This window comes from Chenopodium quinoa, unplaced genomic scaffold (assembly GCF_001683475.1).
Source record: "Chenopodium quinoa cultivar QQ74 unplaced genomic scaffold, ASM168347v1, whole genome shotgun sequence".
Taxonomy (NCBI): Eukaryota; Viridiplantae; Streptophyta; class Magnoliopsida; order Caryophyllales; family Amaranthaceae; genus Chenopodium; species Chenopodium quinoa.
This window is the reverse complement of record NW_018743066.1, coordinates 624,393-645,596: the sequence shown is the minus strand read 5'-3', so window position 1 is coordinate 645,596 and position 21,204 is coordinate 624,393. Positions and strand designations below refer to the sequence as shown.

The window sequence follows — 21,204 nt, the reverse complement described above, 5'->3', positions numbered from 1 at the left end:
GTTGAGATTTGGTGTGACTAAGTAAATGATTGAGCTCAAATATTTGTTCAATCCAAATCTAGTAAAGATCTAGTTATGACCATGATCCTTAGCATTGAGTCGATTTAAAATGTGTCAAAACTTTAAATTTACTACCTATGGTATTTCCATACTAACATGAGGAAAAGGCTATGGGAGTTGGAGGATGTGAGGTTATAAAATTACACACGAATGTAAAATGGACACCCTAATGGCCTAAATTGCCTGTATTAGGCAGTGTTGCGAAAAGCATTACTCCGTCCATTTGAGTTTGGGTGTAACTAATTGTAAGCCAATGGTTGGTACGGTTTGATTCCTTGCATCAATATTTTTCTTCTCCTTGTACTAGTAGTGTAGTTAATCATATAAAGAAATTCGAAGAAGTAAATTATCACAAATTTGCTACTTGGTATATTTTACCCAAGATAGTAAAAATCTTGATTGCCGACATGAAGCTCCTGATCCATAAAAAATTGCCATAATTGGGAGCAAAACTTAGGTGCTAAAGCTTGATGCATAAATTGGTGATGATATAACAAGGACAATTTGAGAGATGAGACCCATTTGCAATTATTTGGCTTTGTATTTTTGTACTAGGACTCCTTTGACAAGGAGGATCTCTTTGTCACCCTAAAGACAATGACAACACAATTTTTCTCAAAACTTCTTTCGTCTTCACCCTTCTCACTGTTACTTCAATTCTTTTGCAAATTCCAATCACATAAAGTTTTTGTGATTGTGGCTTTACAAGGTGACGTTAGAAGAATAGAAGCCCCCCTTCAAACTTATGGTATTTGTCATGTGGGCTACATTTTTTGTTTTGGAATTTACGGTATTTGTTTTTGGGGGTTTATTTTCTACCTATCTCGTACAATAAATGATTAAATTCCATAGAGTTTGGTCTATTTGTTATTTTGTAAACATATTTTCCTCGAGTTAATAAAACTATCCTCACAATAGTTCATAGACTTAAACTCTCCTCTCCTCTCCTTGTTCATATTCTTGATTATTGATTTTTTAAATCTTTCTTGCATATATAATAACACATGGCTATTTTGATACAATAATCAACTTGATGTGATATAATGATTGATCATTCTGAAATTTTTAATAATAACCATTCATGATGTATATCACATAAGCTAGGCTTGAATCCCTCGATTCCCTTCTCAAACCTCTTTTTGAAATCCTTGATACACATCACCTTTGAATTTGACACTAGGTAGTACGCGAATATGAGGAAGTAGTGAGGGAGGTTAGTTATACATTTGGGTTATGCATTTGCAAATGCATAACAAACTAAAATATTAAAAAGCACATGGGGATGAGAGAAAGGAGGAAAGAGATGGGTAAGTGCGGCCATTTTTTAAATGTACCGTTGAAAGCTTAGATAATACCATTGACTTGTAGTGATACTATTTCTACCGTAGTGATACTATTTCTACACGTACTGAGTACCACTGAATGAATATATAATACCACTACATACATAAATAGTACCACTGAAATGTTCAATGATATCATTTAATCATCTAGTGATACAATTGATCACCCAGTGGTACTACTCTAAATTCAGAAATGCATTTACGTGAAATGATCCCCATGCCCCTCGTTATGCATTTACTCATACATAACTAATCTCCCTTTGGAAGGCCTCCGCGAATATGAGGCAAAATGGTCAAAGGAGAGCCCATATAGAAGAAGGAAAGTATTTGAGGAGCCTAAGTGATGGTAGTATTATAAAAACAACTTTTTAGTGCAGCAGGCCACACCATGCGGCAGGAGTTACCGAGTTTTTTTTACTAGGGTTATCTAAGTTTTTTCAGTCATGGGCTGCTTGAGTTTCTTGAGTTTTTCGGTCAGGGGTTACTTGAGTTACTTGGCCAGGGGTTACTTGAGGGGTTCGGGTAGGGGTTACTCAAGGGGTTCACTCGATTAAGGGTTACTTAGTCAGGGGTTACTCGAGTTTCTCATTGAGGGGTTATTCGAGTTTCTCGGTCAGGCCGCATACAAAAAATTGTGACTCGAGTAATTAAGAAACTCGAGTAACCTAGCAACTCGAGTAACCCCTGACTGAAAAAACTAGATTACCCTTGACCGAGAAATACAAATAACCCTGGAAACTCGAGTAACCCATGACCGAGAAATTCAAGTAACCTCAGAAACTTGAGTAACCTCTTGACTGAGAAACTCAAGTAACGTTGAAAACTCAAGTAACTCCTCACTGAGAAACTCAAATAACCCCTGCCGCACAGTACAACAGGCCGCATATAAAAATTTGTGTTATAAAAAGGGTTGGGCTCATTAGAAGCTTTGTTTTATAATAGAAGTGTTTGGTTGAGAGAGGTTCAATTCAAATGAAATGAATCCAACAATTTAGTCGGGATCGTAGGAGGTTTTTGAAAGAGATTTTATTTATTTATTTTTGAAACAGGGTTTTTAAAAGAGATTAGAGATATGTTGGTATCTGTGATTGTGAAATAATTATTATATGAAAATATTATTCAAATTTACTACGTTTACCTATAATTTCTTAATATTCACCGATTTACAATTTAATCCAACTAACTAAAAAACTACGGAGTAATAAAAAATTACTAAATTTTTTAATTAAACAACCAATATAATCAAACAGATGAAAGTTAAATATGTTAAGACTAAAACCTCCAAAATTTCTCAAAAAGCATGGATATTAGCCTTCAATTTTGAATTTTTTTTACTTTTTTTTACCCAGAAATAAAAATTGCCGAAATGTTTACCATGGTCCCTGATACCCTTCGGGAGTCCAATTGGCTGGGTGGAACCATCCAATTTGCCTTTAAACGACCAATTTACCGGTTCACAACTTGTACCGATTTCATTAACTCAAGCCTACCACGAACATTTATGACAACATATAATGATCATATATGGATCCAAACGACATTATATGACCCTGAGATGTATCCCAAAAAATCTCAATTCTTTTCGACACCGGGCCCTGAATTATTCGAAATTTATCAAAAAGCATGGATATTAGCCTTCAATTTTGGAATTTTTTGACTTATTTTCGCCCGGATATAAAAATTGCCGAAATGTTTACCATGGTCCCTAATATCCTCCGGGAGTCCAATTGGCTGGGTGGAACCATCCAATTTGCCTTTAAACGACCAAATTATCGGTTCACAACTTGCACCGATTTCATTAACTCAAGCCTACCACGAACATTTATGACAATATATAATGATCATATATGGTTCCAAACGGCATTATATGACCCCGACATGTATCTCCTAGAATTTCAATACTTTTTGACATCGGACCCCGAAACCTTCAAAATTTCTCAAAAAGTGTGGATATTAGCCTTCAATTTTGAATTTTTTTTACTTTTTTTTGCCCAGAAATAAAAATTGTCGAAATGTTTACCATGATCCCTTATACCGTCCGGGAGTCCCATTGGGTGGGTAGAACCATCCAATTTGCCTTTAAACGACCAATTTATCGGTTTACAACTTTCACCGATTTCATTAACTAAAGCCTACCACGAACATTTATGGCAACATATAATGATGATATATGGTTCCAAACGGCATTATATGACCCCGAGATGTATCCCCTAAAATCTCAATGTTTTTCGACATCGGGCCCTGAAACATTCAAAATTTCTCAAAAAGCGTGGATATTAGCCTTCAATTTTGGAATTTTTTGACTTATTTTCACCTAGAAATAAAAATTTCCGAAATGTTTACCATGGTCCCTAATATTCTCCGGGCGTCCAATTGGGTGGGTGGAACTATCCAATTTGCCTTTAAACGGCCAATTTATCGGTTTACAACTTGTTAGATTTCATTAACTCAAGCCTACCACGAACATTTATGACAACAAATAATGATCATTTATAGTTTGAAAGGACATTATATGACCCCAAGATTTATCCCCTAGAATTTCAAAACTTTTCGACATCGGACCCTGAAACCTTCAAAATTTCTCAAAAAGTGTGGATATTAGCCTTCAATTTTGAATTTTTTTTTTTACTTTTTTTTAGCCCAGAAATAAAAATTGTCGAAATGTTTACCATGATCCCTAATACTGTTCGGGATTCTTATTGGATGGGTGGAACCATCCAATTTGCCTTTAAACGACCAATTTACCGGTTTATAATTTGCACCGATTTCTTTAACTCAAGCCTACCACGAACATTTATGACAACAAATAGTGATCATATATGGTTCCAAACGGCATTATATGACCCTGAGATGTATCCTCTTGAATTTCAAGATTTTCGACACCGGGCCCCGAAACCTCCAAAATTTCTCAAGCGTGGATATTAGTCTTCAATTTTGGATTTTTTTGACTTTTTTTTGCCCGAAAATTAAAATTGCCGAAAATTTTACCATGGTCCCTAATACCCTCTTGGAGTCCAATTGGGTTGGTGGAACCATCCAATTTAACTTTAAACGACCAATGTACCGGTTTACAACTTGCACGGATTTAATTAACTCAAGCATACTACGAACATTTATGATAACATATAATGATCATATATGGTCCCAAATAGTATTATAAGATCCCGAGATGTTTCTCCTAAAATATCAAGACTTTTCTACGCTGGGCCCCAAAACCACCATAATTGTTTAAAAAACGTGGATATTAGCCTTTAATTTTGGAATTTTTTGACTTTTTTTTCGCCCGAAAATAAAAATTGCCGAAATGTTTACCATGGTCCCTAATGACCCCCCCGGGCGTCCAATTGGGTGGGTGGAACCATCCAATTTTCCTTTAAACGACCGATTTACTGTTTACAACTTGTAGAGATTTCATTAATTCAAGCCTTCCACGAACATTTATGACAACAAATAATGATCATATATGGTTCTAAACGGCATTATATGACCCTGAGATGTATCCCATAGAATTTCAAGACTTTTCGACACTGAGCCCCGAAACCTCCAAAATTTCTCAAAAAACGTGGATATTAGCCTTCTATTTTGAAAATTTTTTACTTTTTTTTTCGCTCGAAAATAAAAATTGCTGAAATGGTTACCATGGTCCCTAATACATTCAAAATTAAAGGCTAATATCCAATTTGCTTTTAAACGGCCAATTTAATGATTTATAACTTGCACCGATTTACCGGTTTACAACGGCCAATTTAATTAACTTGCACCGAACTCGACTTGAACCGAAATTGACCCAATCCCATTTTAACCCGTCAAAATCTGAATTTAACCCGATTTGTTAATAACCTGACCTGACTTCAACCCGACCCGTTCCTAACCCAACCCGAATTTAACCCAACCTGTTACAAACCTGACCCGAAATCAACCCGACTTGTTATTAACCTAAACTAAATTCAACCCGACTTGTTATTGACCCGACCCGAATTTTATCAGACCTATTACTTACCCGACCCAAAAATTCAACTTGATCTTTTACTGACCCAATTCGAAATTAACACGATGTGTTATTGACCCTACCTAAATTCAACCCAAATTGTTCCTGACCGATTTCAAATCACCTTAAATGCAATTTAGACCACCTTATTATTGTTGATCAAAGCATTTTGTCTAGGGAGACCAAGTCGGTCCACGCCAACAAAAGAAAGGAGCATCATCCTCAAATTTAAGAGTTAAATATAGTATATATTTGTTGTATGGTCAAAGGAGTTAGTTATCGATCTTCCTAAATTATAGATTATAGTTCCCTCGTATATTGTCTTATATTTCCTCTGTTCTATTAATATTGCAACAAGGACTTTTTGCACTATTCATCACTCTTGTTTGGCCATATAATATGAGTTATACGTTAAGCAAAATATAGTCAAGTGGGATCTTGTTGGATTCGTCTCATAAAATACTTTCACAATATTAATTATTTATAATTTTTACTCTTACACAATTATAGATATTTAGCATATAAAAGGTGTTTCGGGATGCGTAATTTCCTACTTGTTGCAATATTAACAGAACGGAGGAAGTATATTATAGTCAAAGGAAATAATTAGCTTGATAAAAATGATAATTATCTATTTATAGTTAGTTGAACCCGAATATGACCTGATTTGAAAATGACCCGACCTGATTATAACCTGCAAATTATTGACTTGAACATAACCTGACTTGAATCCGAGGATGACCCGACTTGGAAATAACTCAACCTGATTATTTACCCAAATTATTGACTTGAACTGAACTTGACTTGAACCCGAGAATGACCCGACCTGATTATAATCCGCAAATTATTGCCTTGAATCGAACTCGACTCAAACCCGAGAATGACCCGACCTGATTCTAACCCGCAAATTATTGACTTGAACCGAACCCGACTCGATCGAACCTAAGAATTACCCTAACCCGTTTTATCCCGTGAAAACCTGAATTAAACCCGACCTATTGTTCACCTGACCCGAATGTAACCCGACCTGTTATTAACCCGAACTAAACCCGACCCAAATCCGATAAGAAGTATGACTCGACTCAAGTATGACCCAAACCTGACCTGCATAGGTTATGGAATTAATCCAAATTGACTTGACCCGAGTTACCCGATCCACTCTTACCCGACCCAAACCCTACCCGTTTATCTGAATTAACAGATGTAGTTAAGAACCTCTTGAAGCTGAAGTCGTAAAAAGTATTTAGCTAAAATAAATTTTAATTGTTTGGGCCGCAACTTGGGTTTTATAAGTATAATTATATGTCGGGCCTTGATTCCTTCCATTTATAACTAACTTTAGGTTTTATGTCATGTAATTCTCTCTGATTTATTTCCCTCCAAAAAAAAAAAAAAAAAAAAAAAAAAAGTTAATTTAAATAGATGAATGAGGACTTTAAGATTAGTCGTAAAAAGCTGTTTCTACGAGGTTCCTTCCCTCCATTGTTACGCATTGAAGCTCGGAACCATAGAAAGCACTTACGATGCAAACGTTATCCTAAGTGGGTATACGAAACATGGTCATTTGAAGATTGCACACCAACTGTTCGACGAAATGTCTCGCAGAGATACCGTTTCTTGGAACACCATGATTGCTGGCTATGTAAATTCTGGATCTTTTGGTCTCTCTTGGGATCTTTTAATTGATATGAGACGGCGTGGATTCGCGGCCGATGAGTACACTTTTGGTAGTATTCTTAAGGGAGTTGCTTCCAATGGGGAGTTTATTTGTGGGGAGCAATTGCATTCTATGGTTATTAAGGTGGGGTCTCAATCTGATGTTTATACTGCAAGTTCCCTTTTGGATATGTATGCTAAGTGTGGGAGGATCGAGGATGCGTATTCGGTGTTTAAGATTATGCCTAACCGTAGTTCTGTCTCTTGGAATGCTATGATTGCAGGGTTTGTGGAGCAAGCAGATTTCGAGACTGCATTCGAGCTTTTCGATGGTATGGGAAAAGAGGGGGCAAAGATTCAAGATGGGACAGTTGCTCCAGTATTGACATTACTTAATGACCCTGATTATGTTAGGTTAACTATTCAACTGCATTCAAAAATTATCAGGCTTGGGTTGAGTACTAACAACATTGTTTGCAATGCTCTTCTTACGTCATATTCTGAGTGTGGTTCGTTGGAATATGCAGAGAAGATGTTCTATGGTGCCTTTGATGTTCATGATTTGGTAACTTGGAATTCCATGCTGGGGGCATACCTTCTACATAACAAGGAAAGCCTTGCATTTAAAGTATTTATTGATATGCAATTGTTTGGTTTCGAACCTGATATATATACGTATACCAGTGTTGTCAGAGCCTGTTTCAAAGAAGCACATCAGCTGTATGGAAAATGTGTCCATTGCTTGATAATAAAGCGGGGACTAGAGAGTTCCACAGCAATAGCCAATGCATTAATAGCTATGTATATGAAGTCGACTGAAAAAGCTGTAGCAGATGCACTAAGATTGTTTGAATCAATAGACCCTAAAGATTCCGTGTCTTGGAATTCTGTTGTAACTGGGTTCTCACAGTTTGGCTTGAATGAAGATGCAATTAAGTTCTTTGGAAAGATGCGGTCACATAATTATGGGATTGATCACTATTCTCTTTCTGCGGTCCTGAGATCTTGTGCAGACTTAGCAGCCCTGCAATTGGGCCGGCAAGTTCATGTTTTGACTCTTAAATCTGGATTCGAAACTAATGAGCATGTAGCTGGCTCCTTAATTTTTATGTATACTAAATGTGGCCTACTTGACGATGCTAGAAAGTCTTTTGAAGAAACCCCAAAAGACAGCCCGATTACTTGGAACTTTATCATTTTTGGGTATGCTCAGCACGGGCAAGGCAAAATCGCTCTTGAGCTTTTCCATCAGATGACAGAAAGTAAGGTGAAGCTTGATCATGTAACCTTTGTTGCAGTCCTAACTGCATGTAGCCACATGGGTTGGGTGGAAGAAGGTCGAAATGTTCTTAAAACAATGGAATCAAAGTATGGGATTCCACTAAGAATGGAGCATTATGCTTGTGCTATTGATATGTTTGGAAGAGCTGGGCTCTTAGGTGAGGTGAAGTCCTTGGTCAAATCAATGCCGTTTGAGCCTGATATAATGGTGTGGAAAACTATATTGGGTGCATGTAGAAGCTGCGGAGATGTCGAATATGCAACTGAGGTAGCAAATCATCTGCTTGAAATCGCTCCTCAAGAGCACTGTAGTTATGTTATTCTGTCTGAGATGTATGTGCGTCTTAAGAAGTGGGAAGAAAAGGCTAATCTGACACGGTTGATGAGAGAAAGGGGGATAAGGAAGGTCCCAGGAAGCAGCTGGATAGAGATAAACAATGAAGCCCATGCTTTTAATGCCGAGGATAATTGTCATCCCAATGTCAAAGAAATATATGATACCTTGGAAGGAATTACAAAGGAAATTAAAATGCTAAAAGATGCCTCTAACTTAGAGATTTCTGTTGAGGAATGGGCTGTCCTTAATGGATGCTGTGGTTAATTGCTGATGACTCGCTGACAGTTCAAGCATATATCGTGGACTTGGCAGCAAAGGTAGTTATTTGTACAAATTTATATTGTATTCTTGCAGAGTGTAGTAGTAATCTTTAGGCTTAGCATGCTATCTGATTCATCAAATTATGACAACATGCTCAACCTTTGTTGCTTTATTTTGCATAAAATGGCAGTGACAATTAGAAATATTAGAGGATGTGGATACCCAATTACACTGTTATACAATATACATTAAACAAGATAAAACGGGTTATAGAGGGAGATGCCTCAGTGTTGAGCACAACTCTGGCGGCTTCTGTGCCACAATTCTGGATCATGTTCAAGGTGGTGTCTGTCAAAAGGTGAGTAAAATATCCTTATGCTAATTTTTATGCTCTCATAACCTGCATCTTCAATAGAATGAGTACTTGAATTCGAATTGAATTTAATAAATGCATAGTTGTACTTGTATTGTTGCTCAAAATGGGAATGCACTTGGTATACTGATAAAAAGCATATTCTTATACAAAGAATTTTGTTACGGAAAAATAGCAATACATAAGACTTCTTACAGTGCGCACTGGATAATAACCCCAACGAGAATCAAATCCATCCCCTGATTTTCACATACTTCGTATTAGATTTTACTCATGGTAAAGTGTTTGTGCTCATTTGAGTATATGACTACTAAATCCGGACAGAGTATTACGTAACGTTATAATGTTGTAGCCTTGCTGATGCACACAAGACTGAATCAAGTCATGCACCACTTACACTGACCATTACATTGTAAATTCAAAGGGAACCTTACGTTTGAAAATGACTTCATGATATAAGGTTAAAAGTATTTTCCTAATTTGTTCTTTTTGTTATCACGATTCTTCTTTACTACTTTTTTCCTTTGATAAAAAAAATGAAATTTTGGCATTGTTACTTGTTAGGATTTGTGTTGGCGTCTTTTCACTTGATTTTCTTTTTATCCTTTCTAATAGGCCGGGAGTGTGACTGTGTGAGTGGTGGTATCAATGACATGTAACAGCCACGGATCCATAAATAAGCTTTTGTGTCAAATTCCAATGAAAAAAGCACACGTTTTGCTGTTTTTAATCACTAAAACAATTCAATTACAATGAACCACTTATTATTAGAATAAATCACAATTTAGCTCCTTTAGAAAAACATGTTAAAAACAGTGATACTAAAAAAGGTTAGGGTCATGCCATGGGGAAATGTCATTGAATATATGTTTAGTTGGTAAAGTCTCGAGATATATATCGATTTCTAGTTATTCTCTCCATACCTAAAAATATTAGTATATGGTCTTTGTTGATAAAGTTTGTATGAGCATAAGTTCACTTGCAATGATTATTGATTAGTTTAGCATATTAATGATGATCATATTCCAATTTTAAAAAAGTGACAGTATTTTTGAATTAAGAAAAGAAAAGCTTAATTATGATTGTTTACTAACCCATTTTCAAAGGAAGGATATATACAAAACTTTAAAGAAAATTCTATGAAAAATTTGATTCTTCACGCAACCAACTTCATTTACATAGAAATTGCAAGAAAGCTATTCCATCCGGCTTGTGCTTTTGATGGCTAAGTAAGAATTTCCGAAATCATTATCGCATTATGGCTAGCTTTGCTTATTTTACTTGATCACTACCAATCAAGATTCACTAACTTTGTTCTCCTGTTTTTTTTCTCCACCTAGAAGCCTAGGCTTGAATCCCTTCTCTAGCATATGCTCCACCTCCTCAATGGGTAGACCTTTGGTTTCGGGCACCAAGATGTAGATTAAAATGAGTCCGATTATAGAGAAACCGGCGAACAAGAGGAAGGTTCCTGCTGATCCCAAAGCTTCAGTTAGGGTTAGGAATGTTTCACTAACAATGAGATTAGCTGTCCAGTTAGCCACAGCAGCTATCCCTCCACCAATTCCTCTGTACCTCAAAGGATATATTTCTGAGTTGACGATCCATGGTGCTGTTCCCATCCCCGGGGAGTAGGATATAATGTATGCTCCTAGGAGAATGACAGCCAAAAAGCCCAATTTGCTAGGACAACCTTCTGTGAAGTACACTCTTCTCTCCTTTAGACATTCTGCTTTTGAGTCATCTGTTTTTGACACACATGCTCCTGGATACAACTGATAATATACAAAAAAGAAGAGCAAGGAATCTGATTAATATGACTAGTACTTTGAAAATAACACAAGACATTTGAAAGTTTCAGTAAATGTACCTCATTTCCTTGATTTGCACAGAAAGCACAACCTGAGGTGCTTTTTAAACAAGTCATACAGTTCCAAGTTGCTGGATTTTGAGCATTGGAAAAAGCAGGACAAGTAGAGTTAACTCCAAAATGGGTAGATTCTGCAACACTGATTCTAGGAGCATGCGCAGCAGCTTGATAGAAGACAATAGCCAAGGCAATGAGGCATGTAATGATGCCAAACAAAGAGATGATCATAAGCCTTCTTCTCCCATACCTGTCAACAAACATCATGCTGACAATCGACCCAACTGCATTGAGTCCGGAGGTTATTAAAGAAAGAGCCATGGCCGTGCTTTTCGAGGCAATCCCTGCTAACTGCACAATTGTAGGGCTGTAGTACATGATCGTGTTGATACCCACAAACTGTTGAGCCACTTGAACTGTGACTCCAGCATATAGCCCTCTTCGAAAAACTCGGTTTCCCCAAGCATTCTTTATCTTGCTTAACATGTTACCTCCACCTACTAATTCATCCTCTGCTTTTTCAGAGTCAACCGATGTCTTGAGTGCTTTCATTTCCTCTTCCAACTCTTCCGCAGGATAGATCTTAGCCATGATAGCTTCTGCCTCGGACACTTTTTCCTGATTCCAACAAAGACAGGTAAAAAATTTTCGTCAAAATCTTGGAGTTGACAAAGCTTGGGAGGTCTACATTGGCTACACATATACTCTGTACACATTTTCCCTATAATTGTTCGGAATTGGTGACAAAATCTTGTATAAGAAGGTCTATTAATATGCAGTAACTTGCAGGAAAACCAGATAAATGTACTGTACTGTTTTTTTGTAGAGGCAACTTTAAACATCTGCTAATACTATGTAAGAGGTCTCACATGAGACTTGCCGAAGTTACTGTTGCACATTGTTCACACATACCTTTCTGTAAAGCCATCTAGGAGACTCTGGAAGGGACAACATCAAGATCAGTTGCACGAATGCTGGTATAGCAGCCACCCCCAACATCCATCTCCAAGTCCCCTTAACCTGATTAACAATACACAGGACCGTGTGCACGTCTACGTATGTTTGTAAGCATATAAATCACAGTATAACAATATCCACAAGAACTAAAAACTTTCTAAATACATACACGTAGAACATAAGATACATTACCCGAGTGAAACCAAGGTTGATGAGGTAAGATAAAAAACTGGCCTCCTGTGATGAGGAAACCATTAGTGCTAACAAGGGCACCTCGGATCCTGCTTGGGGAAGTCTCGGATATGTATAATGGCGAAGTCATGGAAGCCATTCCAACTCCTAGGCCAACGAATATTCGTCCAAGTATGATCACCCATGGAGCAGGAGCAAGGGACATGATAACAGCACCAATGAAGAACAAAACATCAGCAATTATAATTGTTGGTCTCCTCCCTATCTTATCATTTAGCCACCCTCCGAGTCCTGCTCCAATGATTGCTCCTGCAACCGCCATTGACACAATGGTTTCCTACCAAACAAATCATCCTCAAAATATCTCAAAACTTCATTTCATTGTTACGTTACACATCAAAGTTCTAATACTCAAAAGATGTCAATTGATAGAGCATTAATCACAGAGTACATGTTAGAACCTATCTGATGCAACATTCGTAAATAACACCTAAAGAATGCTATTAATATAAATTAAAGACAATAATTTTGTGTTTTAGTGAGTAACAAACCTGCAACCATGTTTTTTGTTCCACTTCTTTAAAATCTTCCTTAATGTAAAGAAGAGCCCCAGATATAACACCTATACAATCAAATTAATCATCATTATTCACAACCAATCTTCTTCAAGCATAAATCTTTGACATAAATTTTATACATTTACACAATAACCACCACATTTAATACAAACCCCGCCTTAGACTGACAAGCGTTACAGTCACAGACTGTGTGGTCTAAGGCGGGTTTGGTTCACATGTACGCAACCTTACGTCTAATCAATCAAAGCGAATGTAAATTGAGTAAAATTAATAAACAATAAGATTAAAAAAAGCAAACCTGTGTCATAACCAAAGAGAAGGCCTCCAATGCCAGCAGAAAGAGCAAGCCTCATAACAAAAGGAGTTTTTCCAATTGTTTTGAAACATTCTGTAAACTCTGTTCTATCTGCCTTTACAATTCCACCTTCCACCATTTTATTTTGCAAATTTCTGTCTCTTTATTTTTAAGAAATCAAAATATTTCAGTATATAAGAGAGTGAAAAGAAAAAGAGGAGTAAAAAAGGAGAGAAATTTGTGTAACTATTTTTTTTCAATAAATTTTTGTCACAAGTAGTGCGAGTATTTCCTTGATTATACTAAATGACGTCGTTTGAAAAGATGAAACAAATCAGAATACTCTGGAAGTCTGGATAGAGAAAGATATGAAGAAGAAATTTCTTATTTTTGTTGAGGAAAAAAGAAATTCATTGTTTGATGAACAATAAATTTCTTATAATCCGGGTGTAGAAAATCGGACTTGTAAAGTTTATCTTGGACTACATGAGAATTAAATTATGGATTATTATAACAAATTACTACGGAGTACTCGATATGGATTAAGTATAAGACTAAAAGATTAAGGATTGATTAACTTGGTCATCGGTATATTATACGCTTTTGTAGTGAGTAAAGGATAATTCTAAGCAGAGGATATTAGGATTAGTATAATGTACATATTTATTACTTCTATTATTATGATCTATCAAATATTCAAATCCATTTCACAATGAGGTAAAAAAAGAATAGAATGAATATGTATGGAAGGTAATAACATAAATAAGGAAAATTCTAAAAGCAAAGATCAAAAGATATTTTGCTATTATAATGTTTACAAAGAAAGAAGCATTTTTTTTTTTTTAAGAGCAAAGGTTATATACTTGCATGAGCATAAATGCAATTGCAATAATTATTTTTTTGGTGTTTAGAGAGCCACAATGGCGGGGTGAGAATTGATCCCAGAATCTCCTGAAATCGGGAGGAAAGCTCTAACCACTTGAGCTATCCCTCACTCTCTCAATTGCAATAATTATTGATTAGGTTAGCATATTAATGTTGACCATATTCTAATTTTAAACAAGAGACGGTACTTTTGACTTTAGAAAAAGAAGCTTAATTTTAAGTGATTACAATCAATTTTCGAGGGAAAGATATATACAAACAATAAAAAAAATACACATTTGATGAAGAATTTGATTCTTCACGCAACCAAGCAAATACAACAACTTAGAAATTGCAAGAAAGCTATTCCATCAAGCTTGCGCTTTTGATGGCTAAGTAAGAATTTTCGAAATCATAATCGAACTATGGCTAGCATTGCTTATTTTACTTGGTCATGACTAATCAAGATTCACTACTTTTGTTCTCCTGCTTTTTCCCTTCACCTAGAAGCCTAGGCTTGAATCCCTTCTCTAGCATATGCTCCACCTCTTCAATGGGTAGCCCTTTGGTTTCGGGCACCAAGATGTAGATAAAAATGAGACTGATTATTGAGAAACCGGCAAATAAGAGGAAGGTTCCTGCTGATCCCAAGGCTTGGGTTAAGGTTAGGAATGTTTCACTAACAATGAGATTAGCTGTCCAGTTAGCCACGGCAGCTATCCCTCCACCAATTCCTCTGTACCTCAATGAGTATATTTCTGAGTTGACGATCCATGGTGCTGTTCCCATCCCCGGGGAGTAGGATATAATGTATGCTCCTAGGAGAATGACAGCCAAAAAACCAAATTTGCTAGGACAACCTTCTGTGAAGTACACTCTTCGCTCCTTTTGACATGCTGCTTTTAAGCCATCTGTTTTTGACACGCATGCTCCTGGATGCAACTGATAATATATCGAAAAGAAGAAACAAAGAACCAAATTAATATGACTAGTACTTTGACAATAATTATGTTAAAAAGCAAAGACATTAAGAAGTTTTAGTAAGTTTACCTCATTTCCTTGGTTTGCACAGAAAGCACAACCTGAAGTACGTTTTTAAACAGGTCATACAGTTCCAAGATGCAGGATTTTGAGCAGCTGTATAAGCAGAACAAGTAGAGTTAACTCCAAAATTACTAGTTTCTGCAAAACTGATTTTAGGAGCATGCGCAGCAGCTTCATAGAAGACAATAGCTAAGGCAATAAGGCAAGTAATGATGCCAACCAAAGAGATGATCATAAGCCTCCTTCTCCCATGCCTGTCTACAAACATCATGCTTACAATCGACCCAACTGCATTGAGTCCGGAGGTGATTAAAGAAAGAGCCATTGCAGTGCTTTTCGAGGCAATCCCTGCAAACTGCACAATTGTGGGGCTGTAGTACATGATCGTATTGATACCCACAAATTGTTGAGCCACTTGAACAGTGATTCCAGCATATAACCCTCTTCGGAAAACTTGGTTTCCCCAAGCATTTTGTATCTTGCTTAACATGTTGTTTCCACCTACTAATTCGTCTTCTGCCTTTTCAGAGTCAACTGATGCTTTGAGTGCTTTAATTTCCACTTCCAATTCTTCCTCGGGATAGATCTTAGCTAAGATAGCTTCTGCCTCAGACACTTTGTCCTGATCCCAAAGAAAGGGAGAAAAATTTGTAAATTCCTTGGGAGTAAACAAAGCTTGAGAAGGTCTACATTGAATACATATATACACAACTTTCCCATAGAAAGTGTATGGATTTGGCGGCAAAATCTTTTATGACACGGTATTTTAATACTTAGTAACTTGCAGAAAAACTAGATAACAGTTTACTGTTTTTTTGTAGAGGCAACTTTAAACATCTGATAATATTTATGTAAAAGGTCTCAGGTCTCACATAAGACTTGCCGAAGTTAAAGTTGCACATAATTCACTCATACCTTTCTGTAAAGCCATCTAGGAGACTCCGGAAGGGATAACATTAGTACTAGTTGCACTAATGCTGGAATAGCAGCCACCCCCAGCATCCATCTCCAAGTCCCCTTAACCTGATTAACAATACACAGGACCGTGTACACGTCTAAGTTTGTTTGTAAGAATATAAATCACAGTATAACATTTTTCACAAGAAACTAAACTTAGCAAAATATATGTAGCACATACAGATGCATTACCTGAGTGAAACCAAGGTTGACTAGGTATGATACAAACTGGCCTATTGTGATGAGCAAACCATTAGTGCTAACAAGGGCACCACGGATCCTGCTTGGGGAAGTCTCGGATATGTATAAAGGTGAAGTCATAGAAGCCATTCCGACTCCTAGGCCAACGAATATTCTTCCAAGAATGATCACCCATGGAGCAGGAGCAAGGGACATAATAACAGCACCAATGAAAAACAAAACATCAGCAATTATAATTGTTGGTCTCCTCCCTATCTTATCATTCAGCCACCCTCCTAGTCCTGCTCCGATGATTGCTCCTGCAACCGCCATTGACACGATGGTTTCCTACCAAACAAATCATCCACACGAAAATCTCAAAACTTCATAACAGTGTTACTCCCTCTAAAGTTGTATAGCAGAGATTGTTTACTTAAAAGAGTAAATATTATCATTGTTTAGTCCTAATTAATTATGTTTACATTTGAACATAAGACATCAAATTTCTACTACTCAAAACATTCTTTGAGTAAGTAATTTGATGGTCTACACTCTACAATTCAATCAAAAGAGTATTAACTATGTCGTACACTATCAGATGTGTTATTTATACTCGTATTAGACATGTCAAACACGTTGGTCGTGTCCATTCTAAAATTTCACTCTAATGTGGTCAGATTTTGCTCAATTGAGCAGATTTATAAAAGTCTAAGCAGGTTTGAATTGGGTTTACACCAATCAATTTCAAATTCAAATCGAGTCAATTTTAGACACGTTAAGTTGGAACCTGAAGCAACATACGAAAATAACACCTAAATAATGCTAATTCATATTAATTTTCTTGTGAGATACATGTAATGCCATAGTCCAAACTTTGGTATCATCGAGATAAATTCTAACCAACAATCACAACAATTAAAAACAAACCTGCAACCATGTTTTTTGTTCCACTTCTGTAAAATCTTCCTTAATGTAAAGAAGAGCCCCAGATATAACACCTACACAATCAATTTAATCATCATTATTCACCACCAATCTTCTTCAAGCATAAATCTTGACATAATTTTATACATTTATGCAATATAACCACCATACATAACATAAACCCCGCCTTAACACACCGCGTTACACACCATAAATTGTTATATACACCCGGGTGCACGGTGCACCAAGGGTATTCTTTGCTCATTTCGGTGATTATTGCTCATTTTATCATCAAATATGCAAACAAACACCCTTGGGTGTACCGTACAGCCGGATGTATATAACAAGCTCTCTCCTAAGACGGGTTTGGTTCACATGTACGCAGCCTTATCTCTCTAATCAATCAAATTAAATGAAAATTGAGTAAAATTAAAAAACAAAAAGATTAAAAAAGCAAACCTGTGTCATAACCAAAGAGAAGGCCTCCAATGCCAGCAGAAAGAGCAAGCCTCATAATATAAGGAGTTTTTCCAATTGTTCTGAAACATTCTGTAAACTCTGTTCTATCCGCCTTCACAATTCCACCTTCCACCATTTTTTAGCAAATTTCTGTCTTTTTTTGTTTAAAGAAATCAAAACATTCAAGATTGTATTTAAGAGAGTGAAAGAGAAAAAAAAAAGAGAAATTTATGAAACAATCACATGTAGTGCGAGTATTTTCTTTAATGATTCGCAGTCAAAGTAAATAATATAATATTACGTCGTTTGAAAGTTGAAACCAATCAGAACAATCTGGATAAAGAAAGAAATTAAATTTATCTACCCTTTATTTGTTTGTTTGTTATACTTTGTTTGATTAGCAGTTAATTAATTTCTTATAATACGAGTGATTAGGTGTAGAATTAACGATTTAATCTTGTAAAGTTGAACTCTTACTCCATCTAGGACTATTAGAAGATCAAATTATGGATTATATTATCATAAATTACTCACTGATTGAGTATCATATTAAAAGATTGCCTCTTGAAGAAATTATTGTTTGGTCTAAGATGAGAATCAACGTTAGTATAGTCCATATACAATTGGACTGAGTAATGGACACTATTTATGTGTTTTTGTTCAAATTGATTCAAAGTCTAAACAAGTTGAGTTTTAATTGAGCTCTGTTTTCTTTCTTGATTAAAACTTGTTTGTAGGATTTAATTATAACTTAATATGACTTTTGTTGACATTTGTTATTATACATGATGTTACGGCACAAAAGAGGATAAATATCTTTTCAGTACCTTTTACTGTTTAGTACATCAAATTTATAAGACTGTTAATAATATGGAATGTATCATAATGGTAAATTTGTTAAGAAAAAAACACACAACTCATACTCTGTAATAAAACAAACTATTAAATTCATTTCACAATGACGCAAATAAGGAATACAATAAACATGTATGGAATGTAAATTGTCATAGCTTAGATAAAGACGTCAGAAATACAAATTTTCTAATGGAAAAAGTTTTAGAAATGAACCTCGAAGTTGTAACACGACTTCTTTATTATTCAATTCGACAAAGTTGTACACATCCAATGAGTAAAGATGGACCAATGTATATGTAAAAAATATAAGCGGTATAATGTAATAAAGGTAAAAAAAAATGCTTTAGAATTTCTAAAAAGAAAAGGAAAAAAAAAAAAAGAATGTGAATTAGATGCTTTAGAATTTATGTAGTATGTGTAGATTTACGTGATTCAATTTGGTATATTTACTTTGAAATTGTGGATAAGGATTATAACTCTCATCCTAAATTAAATTCATTGCATTACATTATCAAATTGGATAAGTTTAAAGAATTTTGCTAAAAAGGTTGAAATTCCCAATTAAGCACTTTGGAATGTACCTATTCCGATAATAACATACTCCATATATGGTTGTGGTGTCATAAGTTGGCATTGTTCATCGTAATTCCCAAAGCTAGTAACTGAATAAAATGAGTTGCCATCATGCGATAAATAGCTAATTGGCCATTGCATATGCCGTAGAATATACAAAAGAAGATAAGATAAAATATAGCAAATTTTGTTTCATATAACCAAAGATAACCCCGTTCAATGCAATGACGGTTAGCATTGGTTATAAACTTATGCAAGTGATAATGGTTGAAATTACGAAAAAAAAAAAACGAGGTTGCTCAAAATATCCTAAATCCTACTTCCTCCGTTCTTTTTTACTTAATACGCTTTGACTTTTACACTATTCACCACCCTTCTTTTGACCATGTTTTGTGAATAATATATAAGGAAAAACATATTTATGTTGGATCATTTTGAATTCGTTTCAATAAGTACTATTATAATATATAACTTTTATATTTTTTTTAATTATGGAGAATTAAAGTTATTAACCGTTAAAGTTTTGCATTGACAAGCGTGATAAAAAAACAAGTCAAGTAAAAAAGAACAGAGGAAGTATTTGATAAGAACTCTATTTTAATATTAATAAATGATTAAATGCATATTAGAGATGTTCATGGGTGGGACGGCCCGCTAAGCCCGCCAAACCTGGCCCGCAAAAAAGGCGGGCTTGAACAACCTTTTTGAAAAAAATTGGTTTTTTGGGCGGGCTAGGCCCGGCCCGTTAATGTAAATGGACGGGTATGGACAAGAAAATATGTGTCGTGGGCTAGCCCGCCCGGCCCGTTTATAATAATAATAATACTATTTTAATCATTTTTGTGTTATATTTAATAATAAAAATAATTCTTTGTGTATTTAAGAAAATAAAATAATCAATATAGAGAGACTATAATGAACTATAAGCTTTTATTGGTTACAATTATTTATTTTAATTTTATATTATGACATATTTTGTGTGTTTTTAATTTCTATTATCATTATTTGTGAATAAATATTTTTAAGACAACTCTACCAAAATAATTTTAGCACATGTAAATAATAAATAGATTAATTAGTGTTATAAAAAATAAAACAAAAATTTAAAGCCCGTTAGCCCGCGGGCAAGCCCGGCCCGTTTAGTAAGTGGGTATGGACAAAGTATCAAGCCTGCATAAAAGGGTTCGGGTTTGATACATGAAGCCCGTTGGACAAAAAAATAAGCATAAACCCGGCCCGCTACCCGCCCAAGCCTGCAAATGATCACCTCTAATGCATATATATCACACATCTTTAAATGAAAAGTAAGAAGATAAAATCTTCTCTAATATTAATCCGCAGCGTTTTTCAAAAAAAAAAAAGTAAGAATATAAATAAGAATATATAGATAATAGATTGAGGGTGTATGAAATGAATGGAAAAGCTTCCTTATCCTAAAGTAACTTTGATCATCGTTATTAGCTTACTAAAATTCTAGGGTTAAAGGAATATGTGAAAACTCATAAGTAATTTGACATTTAAGGTACATCTCATTAAAATTCAGAACGAATCAGTTCTAAGTCTACTTTTATAGACCCTTTTTTGGTAGTAAGCTTATTGGAAGTATATTAGCTTATTTGACTAACTTTAGCTGATTGACTAGTCAAACAAGCTAATACAAGTGTTTGGTAGTAAGCTTATTGAAAGAGCTTATTCCACTAAATAAGCTCTGTTTGAAAAAGCTCATTTTAAGAGCTTTTTCAATTAGCTTATTCATTAATTATTGTGAAATGACACTTATAACCTCATTTAATTTAAAATCCTATCTAAACTACCTAATCCGCAATTAGCTTATTGGTCATTTCACATACTCAATCACATTTAAGCTATCAGCTATTTACCAAACACTTTTATATAATCAGTTAATTTAATAAGTCAGTCAAATCAGTTAATAAAATCAGTTAGTCAAAATCAGCTAACTCAATCAGTTTCAGCTTTCAGCTTTCTTCCAAACAGGGTCATAATTTTTGTGAGAAGACTCACAAGCGTACAAATACATAGTAAAAATAAAAACTAAAAAAAAAAAAAAAAAAAAAAAAAAAAAATAAAATCAGAAAACTAAAAGGCCAATGATCCATCTGTAAAAGTCCACTCTGATGAATCTTATGAGAAGACTCAGAA

The 21,204-nt window shown here is 35.3% G+C and overlaps 2 protein-coding genes and 1 pseudogene across 2 annotated transcripts; 1 reads left to right on the top strand and 2 right to left on the bottom strand.

Moving 5' to 3' along the window:
• Window positions 1–6,425: 6,425 nt before the first annotated feature.
• On the top strand, window positions 6,426–9,182 carry LOC110731232 (putative pentatricopeptide repeat-containing protein At3g25970). The gene is made up of 2 exons (XM_021911076.1): window positions 6,426–8,982; window positions 9,117–9,182. Exon 1 carries the CDS (start codon window positions 6,818–6,820, stop codon window positions 8,927–8,929), a length of 2,112 nt encoding a protein of 703 aa, XP_021766768.1. The 5' UTR covers window positions 6,426–6,817; the 3' UTR covers window positions 8,930–8,982; window positions 9,117–9,182.
• A 1,241-nt stretch (window positions 9,183–10,423) lies between these two features.
• LOC110731234 lies at window positions 10,424–13,735 on the bottom strand (annotated as a pseudogene).
• Window positions 13,736–13,978: 243 nt separating this feature from the next.
• LOC110731233 (inositol transporter 4-like) lies at window positions 13,979–17,929 on the bottom strand. Its single transcript, XM_021911077.1, is given in 7 exon segments — window positions 13,979–14,994; window positions 15,103–15,144; window positions 15,146–15,718; window positions 16,012–16,119; window positions 16,246–16,581; window positions 17,161–17,231; window positions 17,617–17,929. Coding segments are annotated over 7 exon segments (1,746 nt in total). The 5' UTR covers window positions 17,753–17,929; the 3' UTR covers window positions 13,979–14,514.
• Between the last annotated feature and the right edge of the window lie 3,275 nt (window positions 17,930–21,204).

What these genes read in the sequence shown, in the direction of transcription:
- LOC110731232 (XM_021911076.1), top strand. Translation starts at nt 6,818, where the DNA reads ATGAGGACTTTAAGATTAGTCGTAAAAAGCTGTTTCTACGAGGTTCCT.